The sequence below is a fragment of the Euwallacea similis genome, chromosome 6 (assembly GCF_039881205.1).
Source record: "Euwallacea similis isolate ESF13 chromosome 6, ESF131.1, whole genome shotgun sequence".
NCBI lineage: Eukaryota > Metazoa > Arthropoda > Insecta > Coleoptera > Curculionidae > Euwallacea > Euwallacea similis.
In genome coordinates, this window is record NC_089614.1 from 5,615,579 (window position 1) to 5,627,813 (window position 12,235).

Consider the following 12,235-nt stretch of genomic DNA (forward strand, 5'->3'; position numbering starts at 1 on the left):
TTAACATACCATTAGCAAACATTGGTATAATTTTGGTTACAGTGGGAGTACATTTTCATGTAAGGAAAGTAATTCTCTCAGAATCAAACCGATGACAGAACGTATTTCATCAAGCATAGGATCTATGTCTTGGTGGTTCTAAAACGAATTTACTTATATTATTAATCTTCAAGAGAATTTAATGTGTAAAAATGTAAAATTAACCATAATCGTTGAGGGTATTTCAAAAACAATGTTACAGATGAATATTAGGTGCTAAAGGATGAAAAACTACAGCAATAGAGCTGAACTTCCCTTATATCAAAGTTACTTGTTCTCATTCTACAGGACGTCAAAGCAATTTTTTTAATTCTATAAATAAATCTCACAGTTTCTAATCTATAGACTTGAAATTATTCTTACGGAGATTTTTGCGCACAATAAATTTATGTAAAATATATATTTCAAGCTAGCTGTGTCAAGCTAGCAAGTCGCAACCTGTATTTTACCGAGATACAACAAATCGACTCAACTATTTTATCAGTGCCGACAACTTGAACGTTTTTGCAAATCATGACACTCTCAACTCTTCTATATCAAAAAGAAAATGTACAGAAAAACTTGTATCTCTAACTGTTTTCGAGATATTTTCAATTAAGTTTTTCGGATAATTACTCGCAAATATGCTAATGAACAGTTCGTGTGTGTAAGCAATTTCAAGTCTGTAGATCAAAAACTATGGAACTTACTTCCAATTTACAGAATTAAAAAAATTACCTGTACAGCCTGCAGACTAAAAACAAGTAACTCTTGAATAAGGCAAGATTGGTTAAATCGCTCGATTCTTTTATCCTCTAAGCGACTATGCTCATTTGTATCAATGTTTCTGGGCATCCACCACTCTAAAATATTATTCTCAACTCTCGATTAAGCGAAACTGAGTTTGGTTTTCTACCGAATGACCTGATTTGATCTGAATTCAGTTCGTTTTTCTTAGTCATCTGGGTTACATTTGATTTTCCTCGGAAGTCGGAATTAACCTAAATGGATACATTTTTCACAGTAATTCGCATTGATCGGAATTCAATTTGTTATTTTTATAACTTGTATTGATACAAGTTGCTTTAATCTTTTTCAATAACCTAAACTGTTATAAATTGAATGAAACTTTCGTAGGAACCGTAACATGAATTCATCGTTTTTATTTCCGGTTAATGTCGTTTAGATACAATCTTTAAAAAGGCGTACATTTCCAGGGACGGACTGAATCACCAGGCCCCAGTTGCAAAATCGCTTCTAAACATGAATTTTCATGCATTTTTTTAACATAACACAATTACTATGAATTTCAGTTTTTAATAATTAAAAAACGAATTCTAATAATTTCAGTAACCTCAGAAAATCTCTTGAAACTTGGAATATATCTAAGTCTTTAAAATTATAGAGAATACTGTAAAAACTTGAATACAATGTGTCTAAATCAGTAAAAATGTACACGAAAAAAGTAAAAATTTATTTTGAATACTCAAATTCAGAAAGTAATTTCGTTAGTTGATATCAAATACATGCACTTAAATTGAGGGTATAGAAGGAATCGAAAGTAATGGAAAATTTATTTGAAATAAAACATTAGTCCCGAAAATCTTTTAACAATCTCAAAGTATTCCCGTAGATTTCTAAGGAATTTTTGAAAAAAAACTGGAAAAAGAAAATTTTTTTTATTAGTAATCGAAAAAAATATCAGGTGGTCAATAAGCGTAACAGACGGATCCCGGGTGTCACAGTTGCCTCCTGGCCCCATTCACATGTACTCATGATACATATATACTTATATAATTTGATTTTTTAAAATTAAATAAAACGAATTTAAATTTCTTATCAGTAAAAAAAAAAAAATTTTGCCAGATATAGTAACCAGTCTACGCTTTATAGGTTTCTAGGACGCCAGAAACGTCTTTGATGATTTTAAAATTTGTGCGGTTTCAAGTTTACCTGATTTAAATGGGATTTAAATTACTTATATTACTCAAATTCTCTAAGATTTTCAAAGGTTATCTATTTTTAAAAAAAAGTATTAGTGGTGCAGTGCCTTTAGTTTTTGAAGCATGCATAAAACACATTCCTTTTAAGCAGGGAATCTGCTGAATTTATAAGGCACCCTAGGGGCAAAATGTGCTTGGGAAAAATAAAAAGCTCAGAAAATTGCTTGTTTTAGTAAGAAAGCAGACAGGGTTCGCTTGACTTGATATACTCAACGTGCCAGATCTGATAGTGACTAAACTCCATAGAAACATAGTGTACTATGGAAATATGACTAACTGGATACTTAAACCGAAACTAGTATTTTAATGCTAAAAGCTCGTGGAGATTTTCCAAGAAACGCCGTCATTGCCTCATTTAAATTTTATTTGTTTTCATAGGCTTCGCCTACCTCAATGCCTGGGGGGATTTATAAAAGTATAAAACAAAACATACGGGTCGCCATGTCCACTGAAACAATGCAGGCTTTAGGGCGGGTATTTTACGGAAATGGTCGCATTTGTTACAGAATACTTGGATAAAGAGTAATGAAAACGTTCGATCCTTTATACCTTGGAGTCAAGAGTCTTCGAGTTTGATCCCAATTAATTTCAACCCCTATAAGAATATTTTGGTGCTCGTCATCGCTCAAAGGAGCTGTCCCAAACTTACGGCAAACTTCCGGCAAAATCACAAAGGCGTAGTTAATATGTGAACAAAGTTACCCTAATTGACATTCTATTATACCAATTACAGAATAAAGTTCTTACCGCATTCCCCACTATGTTTAACCCTGGTGTCCAGCCGTGCTTTGCAGGAGGCCACTCGCAGGAGGCACTGGTTGTCGTATGTCACATTATTTGTCCCACATACAGGGTCGCTCTTAACCTTGCAGGACGTAGGACACTGACAAAGAGCTTTTCCATCAGGAGCGTTGACACACTGGGCCCCCCAAGCGCAATACGTCTTCTCGCAGGGCTCTGTCAAAGTTTTACTTATGTTAGTTCGAGTATACGGTTTACAAACTTCGCCTTTAGTTTCAATTCAGAGATGTCATTGAAATTCTAAGAGCGAGAATTCTACTAAAATTGGTGTTCCGTTCAGTTGTTTGTCAGCCTTACAAATCAGATCAAACGTGACGAATAATTACTTTAATCAAAAATAAAATTAAAACATAGCAGGCATACTACGTTACATATACTATGTTTATTTCTGAAGTGAAATACGTACTTGGGAACTCTGCCATCAATGATGAAAATGAAATTATAAAATGGGGGGTAAGAAGTAAAACATTTTTTTAACGTTGCATTACGTAATTTTTCACTTAGATCTACTAATGCGATTTACATAACCATCCACACAATTACTTACTTCAGTTGAGGGGTGAAGAGTCTTGAAAATAAACTTGAACTAAAGGAGGTATTACTTGGTGTATGTAGAGCTCATCGAGCTAATAAATCTAATATTTTTTAAGGATTGAATGCTCGAAATAACGACAGTTTAATATTGGAAAATGGCAACAAAATATTTTTAAAAATTGTCTTTTAAGATAGTAATTATTTGTTGGTTTCTTTACGCAAGCTGAACCATATAACTCTGAACAGAGATTTATTTTTGAATAATCCCATGTAATTTTTTTTGTAGGATTTTAAACGGCCTATAAAAAAATTATAGCACTATCAAGAAAAGAAATACGACACAAACATACATGTACATATGATAAATATGTTCTATAAATTTGAGCCAACCATAATACTTCATTAAAACAAAAATAGGCAATGTCGCTTTTAGTTTTTGGTTCAATTTTTTGTCGGCAGTATATTTTACATAGATTTTTTCGAAATGTTTGTACAAAACGACATAATGTTTGTCAAAAATTAAGTTTTAATTTTAAATTTGGACAGACATAAATAGGCATAATGGAAGCCTCAGTCTGGAAGCGTCTATACACAGGGTGTTAATTAAGTATGTATACAGACCCTAACAGGTGAATATTTGAGAATTTTAAGGCAAAAAGTTCATATTAACATAAGCACACAACGGCTAATTTCTCGAGAAATGGCTATTCAAATTAAAATTTTAATTTCGTTTTTTGGTTATATGTTTGGACAATGATGCCGTCTTCTGATGAAATTTTGTATACCGGGAAAGTTGATGAGGGGAAATTCAAATATTTACTTATTTTTGTCGACCGACAGAGAGCGCCGTATGCTATGATATACCTTAATTCAAATACACAGCAAATAAAATTTATTATATATAACTTTTTTGCATCTCAATGAATGCCATTTTTGATTAAAGAAACTTATTCATTTTTACCGAAAAAAAAAGTATTTTTCACTAAAAGCAGTTGTTTTGAAAAAAAAGGTTTAAAGTTTGTGTATTTACCACTAAAATAACAACAATCAAACAATTGAACTATCAAAATTATGAAATTAAATAGTATTACTAATGAGAAACTATTAATATTTACAAGAATTGCACCAAAAATAAACTAAAGGATTCATATCGGGTGATCTGGAAGGCCATACACGTGTTACTGCTCTTCCTATGGTAAGTGTGGTGCACCGTCGTGCATGGACCACATGTTTTGTTTCATCCTTAAAGCAATATCCACTTCTAAATGTTTAGATTAGTTCAGGTTAGTTCACTACTCTAAAACTGCCGAGTGTTTTGGATAAAAAATTTTCGGTACTTTTCGTTATTATGTCTTTGTGGAAGAATACAAGGTTTAATAAAATTATAACGGAAATTCCAACGCAAATATCGTGAGAAAATTATACTTGATGATTGTTTTCTAGGGAGTGTGCGAATTCTCTGGGGCTCAAATATGGTTATTGTGAAAATTAGTGATGGCGTTTCGAAGCAACTAAGCTTCATCCGTGAAAAGCCTATTACTTTAGAAAATCCAGGTTTCCTGCTAATGAATACGTAACAAAGTGCAAAAATCTATTCTGAGAGGAAAATCCCTAGGTAATAGGGTCTGTACACATTGCATGTGATAAAGATAAATTTCTGAGTTTTTTAAATTTGTGACACCATCACACTAGTAATATTCATTTCGCTAGGAATTTTCCATGTCCTAATTTGAGGATGTTCTTCGATTTTATCGCAGCTTCTTCCGTCTCAATGTTCAAACTGTTGCAGGCTTCTCTGGGATATGTGTTGCTCTTTTGAAACTTCTTCATAAGATTCAGGCTTGGACTGCCATGGAAACATGTGCATGGGCTTTCAAGGAGTGTTTTGCATTGGCACTTTAGAGGTAAGTTATAGTGTCTGATGAACAGAAAACAATTACCATCCTGTAGACTGACAACATCAGCTGACGCTCCCCAACATTTCAAGCTTCATGGCAGAATCCAAATTCGAAAATTACGATGGACTATTTTCTACATACACTATTTTTAAAAATTCTCATCGCCCTTTAAACATACGTATATTTACAGTCCCTACTCGGGCAATATTTTCCAACTCGGAATTTTAATTGATCTGACAAAACCCGGGTGCAAAAGCTTGTGGGTATAATGTGGGTGTTTTTTCAATAATTAACACTAGGCGTATTCCCTGTTACAACCCCAAAATTAAAAACGTATTCGCTATACATGTTTTATTACCCATTGCAGCAGGGCATGCAATTTTTATTCAAATTTGGGCCTAGGTCCAACGAATAGCAAATATCGGTTATTACTTTTTAATGCCGCTCTTCCATCAAGAACGTTCATGCCTGAAGCTGCATCCAGAATGGTTAATGAGGGCAGTTTTCATTTTTGTTTGATCTAGTTCTGCAGATAAGACTGAAAGTGGAATTATAGCTGTGTTTATTGCGACAGTAAGATGTGTTTCTCGATAAAGCAAAATTCGTGTTCACGTTTAAACTCTAGAAAGAACTATATACTTTATCTATTAACTTTCGCACAGTAAAGCCAGCTACAGAAGTAATAAATTAGAGCAACTAAAGTTTATATCTTGCAGGGTAGAAAAAAGCATGCAGGGAACACGCTCAGACAGAAGCTCACGTTCATTTATGGTGTTTTGAAACTTTTAGAGCTCTCATAAAATTTGAACCATGCGCCCAGGACAAATGTTATTAATACCCTACGCTGCGGAGCGAATTTTAAAGGCAAAAGTATGTCGTTTATTCCATAAATAAACTAAGTTTTCTCTCTTTTATTGACAAAAGACTAATCAAATATGGCGCGATTTTAACATTTATTCCAGGGCGCCGTCCGTTGTGGAGGCTGCAGGAAACTTGAGTAACACAATTAATAAATTCTTCAGTGATTCAATACGTTGTCGGACCAACCCAATATACATTATATAAATTAGAGGCTAGAGAACTCATTTAGATTTCTCCCGAATTCGGGCCGGCCCCGGAGGTCCGATCCCAAGGTATTTGCTAGTCCTCTAATACCACCAACTAACAAATTATAAATATTTATGAAATTTACTTAAGCAATTCGGAGAGCTGGTTCAAAACTTAAATGCTGCCCGGCTTGTTCTAGTTAGATTAGGAAACAAACAGTATAGGTTTCAATCGCAATATCACAAGCAAACACCGAAGTTCCTATGCACAAGTCAGTTTTACTGCATATCGTAACGAAACTTTTAGAGTTGTTTCAATACACGTCTGCCACAAAATTGATAGTCGTGTCGTACTGTTCACCCCGAAATACCTTTATGGCGCACACAAAGTTTTAACATAGCAAATACCCCTCCAGTTTAGCACTATGAATTATGTCTAATTACTAACATCTGGATTACAGTCGGTTGCTGCGCTCATTCCAAAGGGCGTTGGGTTCGTTGTCCTCACTGCCTGCTGTGTTAACCGCTTTTTGCTGCATCCCATCTTCCCATTAAAAAAGCTTCCCTGGTATAGAAGCAAATGAACCAAAAATTATATTGAAATAATAGCCGCAATCAAGCGCACCCCTTCATCAACATCAAACACAGAGCAGCATTATTGCCAATTCACCCAGTTCAGGTGTCATTACCAAACCTGGATTTTGGGTATCCCACTGTACTCCAGAATGAATTTCTAATTAAACTTTAATTGTCTACGTAATTACAAAATATTTTGATACAGACTGGTCTCGAAAAATGAAAGTTCTGCATCTGACGGTTGCGATTTCGTTTATAACAACTTTAGGGATATTTTCAGTCTTAGTGTATTTATGAATGTGACATCTAATTCAAAATTTCATTTCATCATGCGACGTAGCCAGGTCAGGTTCACTTTGAGACCTGTTAATTTGCATACAGATGGGGCTTTGCAGGAAGTTATGTCTTTTTGGAAGGAACGATTAAATTACGTAAAGAAATTATGAGGACTTTAAGACTTCAACAACTCCAAATTTTCCCTAGCTCTCCCAAACTAAAAGAGATGCTTGTTTATGTCAAACAGTTCTTAAGCTTCCCACATATGCCTGCTCAAAGGTACAAAACTGAACAAAAAATAGGTGCCTTACTCCTTTTGTAAATTTTCAGAAATTTTTCGAAAATCTTTCATTATCTGTAGAGAATTGCGCAAAAAAGTCTTATCTAACTGTTTCCGAGATATATTCAATTAGGTTATTTCGTGTATTTTCTTCAAAATTTGGTTAATATTAATTTCTTGATGCACCCCGCCCGTCATTCAAAATTGTTCAAATGGGGAAAAAGTTAGAGTCTACTGTTATTTGAAGCAGAAAAGTCCAGAACAATCCAGATATCTGTAGTTAACGTGTATTTTATTTAACGAAATTAATAAGATCCTTAGTTGAATTAAGTCTTCCCTACATCCTAAAAATTGTAAAAAATTAACTAAATTTTCGAATATCGACCGTCTACACCGACATATTTTCCAAGTCTTAAAACCAAAATTCTGGCGCGCCTCGAATAGGATTTGATTATTGTTTCTAATTGTATTTACACCTTCTTGAACATCACCCCATAATACTTCCCTGTTGTTAGGTGCGGATTTGTACATTAATGAACTCAAAAAAATCTCCAAAAAAACAAAAATAATAGATTTAAGTCGGAACTTCAGGGTGGCCGCAGATGTTTGCTACCCCGACCAATTCATCGATGTGGAAAATTAATATTCAGGAAATCCCTTACATGCAAGTGCCATTTTGCATAAACCTAAAACATTGTTTTATGGCTAGAGGGACATCCTCCAAAACTAGATGTAATTCGTTTCTCAAGAAACTCAAGTTTTGCCAGAAGTTCAACACCACACATTAATTGAAAATTCATGTTGAAGTGATGTTTTCTCATTAAATGAGGATTTGTGCATTGTAAGAATAGTTATTATCTAACTAAATATATCTCTAATTCTAAATCTTCTTTCGTCGGTGATTTTATTTTAATTAAATAACAAATAGTCGTGACGATGCTTTTGGAGCAACAAATTGCAGAAATCAATTCTGGGTTGAAAGTTTTTTGGCGGCAAATTTTGTCAGGCGTAAAATAGTATTGAAACAGTTTTTCTTTTCATAGAAATCCAGAAACTAATGATGTTCTGACTGTTTTCGGTTCAGAGACGCATCTGGTGCTACTTTCTGGGTCCTCCAATATTCAGATGAAAATTTCCTCTTCCTGATCCCCACTGAGAATTTTAAGGTTTTCAACGAAATAAACCAGTATTGCCCGGTTTATTACGTATAAAGTGGTTTGAAACTTCGATGATCTAATTCTCTATGATTGGAAAGTTCTAAGTATCTTTTAGCAGCACGGCGACTTCTAAAATTGGTTTGCACATAAACACAAACATTTTTTTCATTTCAACATTGTGTCAATTGACGATGTTCATGTCTTTGGAGGTGTACCGGAAAATATGATTTATTGAAGATACCTCAAAAACTGTTCGAGATACGAGATTTTTTGTAGAATATCTTTTCGATGCAGAAGAGTTCAGAGCAGTAATTCGTAAAATGCAGCAAAATTTCATAAAGATGTTGCAGTTATCCGCATAAAAAATTAGGCCGATTTATTATATTTCGGTACAAAGTGTCCATTGCGATACCTATCAGCTAGCTTGAACCAAATGTTTCAGATGAATTTATCGTACTTAAAAATGGCCCTGGGAGCATTTTCGAGGCTATGAGAGCTACTCACAATTTAAAAATGAAAAAAAAATTATTTTGACACCCTATAGAATAAAAACAAGAAACCCTGGCATGAGGCAAGTTTAGCTCAATCGCTCTATTTTTCTACCCTTTAACAGTCAATGCTCATTTGTACCATTGTTTCTGAGACACCCCATCTAATCATATTTGTAAATGAAAGACGACTGATGGCATTTATTGCTTGAAGCACCCATCCCACTAAAAATAATGGAGATATTTCACAGACGACTGAAGCCCGTGGGGGATGTAAAATATAAAACGTTGGAAAGTTGCAAAATTTAGAATGACAGCCATAAGGTGCGGGCTTAGTCGAGAAAGGAGACTGTCGTACCTAAGGCCGGATAATTGAAAACCTACCTGGAAATAGATTTTCCGGAAATTTGCAACTGTCGTTACCCCTTTGTCTAGTTATATTGAATGCTGATAGAGAGAACTTGAGAGCCATTTCAATAATTTATTAGGTATGGCTTTGGCGAAAATATTGCTCCAGAACGCGTGACTTTAATTTATTTGCTCTATTGAGTTTAACAAATCACTTGCCTTTGGGCCGCGGGGCAAATCGGCCATTTTTTATTTCGGTTATATTAAAAGACCTTAATAGTTAAAGCCAAGTGGATCCGCCTTCAAAGTATGAATCAGGGATGATAAATTGTAATTACTATCGATCTAACACTACAGCTCTATAGCTAGTCAAACTGATTTCCATTGCTCCGGGAGTTTAGAGTTGTATGCGAAAAGTACACACGCAGGCCGATACAATATTGCTTTGTTAGATAAAATGATTATGATATAAAATATGAGTTCTACGACTTGGAAATCACATTCCCTTTAACACTCGCTTCCAAGTCTCGGCAGAAATTCATGCTCCCTTTGATAGATGTTTACACAGAACATGTCTCCACTAAAACAACTGAAATATGGCGGTGCGGCTTAATATAACTGCGAAGCAAGCGAACTTATCTTCAATATTAAATCCATATCCTCCGGTTCCATTTGTCAACCCAATTTGTAACCGTTTTTCGTTAGGAGCGCAGTTCTGCCGCTCTAATTAATTATCCTTTCGATGAAGCCAACATATTATGTGAGATTAATAATTGTGATGACATAACCCAAGAGCGAATTTATGTACAGAACAACAGTAATGAATTGGGGAGGATTTTCCCGGCTGAAATTCTCATAATCAAATCTGTTAATAGCCCAAAAATAGAAATTCTCGATTAATAATGAAAAAGACCAATAAGGGCCTTCATTATAAAACGTTTTGCATGAAGAGCTGCTTTTGTTATATGTACGCTTAACGTCTTACGATATGCAAATATTTGCATCATCTCAGAAACGCTCATTTTCGGAGAATATAAACAATTTGAGCTTTAAAGGGTGACTATATAAATTGACATTGCCGATATTCAGGAATCGGATAGTGAACGTTAGCTGCTAATGGTGTTCTTATTAAATTAGCAACTGTTTATCATTTTAGTTCAAATATGCATCATACATATGTATGTCGCAGCAAGGGGGGTTGGGAGAGTCTTCTCAAGTGCTGGTCATCTATAATCAACTTGGGTACTTCGATTGAGGTTCTCGAGCCGTGGACGCGGAGTCTGAGGTACATACCTCTATTTCAGAAACAATTTCAATATTTTTTTAGGTAAATGCTCACGGCAAATAAGGCAAAAAGCAGAACCCTGCTTACGAATCCGTTATTGAGGGCATACAGAAATAGAATTAGAAGGTACTATCAGGATAAATTCGCCCAAGCAAAAGCACTAAAGTGTGACGCCATCGCTCTGGAAAATTGAAGAAACCCTAAAGTTTACTGGGATATTATTAATAACACTGAACCCCAACAGTCTAAGTGACTTTCTTGTCGAGATAAAAATAAGTGCCTCATAAAATTGTAAATAAACTTCATCTAACTAATAATCATTTAAAAACATTCCTAGGCATAAGGCTGCTTTAGACGTTCCAGAATTCGGTTTTAAAAAAGTAAAATTACTTCAAAAATAAATTCTCCGTTGATCGTTATGGCATGCGAGTCGATCTAATTAAATATTGAGAGGGTGCTTTAATTGTGCCTTTGATAAAGCATAAATAAATGCATTGAAGACTCAATTCTTAAAGGTAGTAACAGGAATGATGAAAAAAATATGGACCTACATATGTTCATTATATCTGTAGGTTTTTCCAAAGTTGTCTAGGGTTTATTGATATTAACGGATACACTTATGATTTTGCTTGCGGATAATAGTGCTGGTGAGCCACTCGAAAGAAAAAGGACCTTCTGGATTCGGGGCGCTCTTAAGTACTAAGCTAAGGGTAATTAAAACAGCGCCGTACCCTGGCTAGAAGGCAATTACCGACTTATGACACCACCTGAGTCGTTACCGTGGTACTGATAACACTTTGTCGGTACATTTCCATAGATGCCGACAAAGTGCGGCCGCGCTTCTCATCCGCGCCGACAAAGGGCGGCTATCCTTTCCCACAAGTACCGACAAAGGGTAGATAGACGTTAATCATAAAATAGCAGAATCGCATGAAGATAACGATTGCGAAACCCTCTTAATTGACGAAAATACTTCTAACCAGGTTGCGACATACATAGGCGTCCTATAGGGGCAACATCAGCCCCCTCACAACTCTTTCATCTCAAATTAACAGACCTAACTTATTTACAGCTCAAAGACTTCCGATTGTGCCTCGACTTTATCGTAAAAATGGATAAGTCTTTACATATGTACAAAAGGGTTAGATCTATTCGACCTAAGAATCCCACATATCTATCTTGCCAAAGGTGTATGAATATATTCTGCAAAAGCAGTTAAACGGCTTTTTTGAAGAATATAATTTATTTTTTAAGAAAAAAATTGGATTAGTAAGGGTGTGAATAGAAGTAATGCTATTTATTCTGTATGCAGTAATATTAAGGAGGAATAGGAAAACGGACGTTACGGTAATGTTACCTTGTGGGATTTGCAAAAAGCTTTTGATTGTGTTTCTTATTATAATTTAGTTTGTAAATCTATATTTTATCATTCTTCTAGAAATATTTGTAAACTTTTGTATTCGTATTTCAAACATAGGCGGCAGTCCACAAAGATTAATGGTAACTTTTCAGCGATCACGGATAT

At 34.9% G+C, this 12,235-nt stretch overlaps 1 protein-coding gene across 12 annotated transcripts in view; it reads right to left on the reverse strand.

The window, feature by feature from the left end:
• LOC136409743 (agrin-like) overlaps nucleotides 1–12,235 on the reverse strand; it is a 185,450-nt gene that overhangs the window by 42,877 nt on the left and 130,338 nt on the right. For 10 of the 12 annotated variants that reach the window (XM_066391457.1, XM_066391456.1, XM_066391454.1 and 7 more), the window contains one exon: nucleotides 2,769–2,978. The exons of the other annotated variants lie outside the window; for them this stretch is intronic. In XM_066391457.1, coding sequence (XP_066247554.1) covers nucleotides 2,769–2,978 — 210 coding nt within the window. The remainder of the gene's footprint in view (nucleotides 1–2,768; nucleotides 2,979–12,235) is intronic. 12 annotated transcript variants of the gene reach the window in all.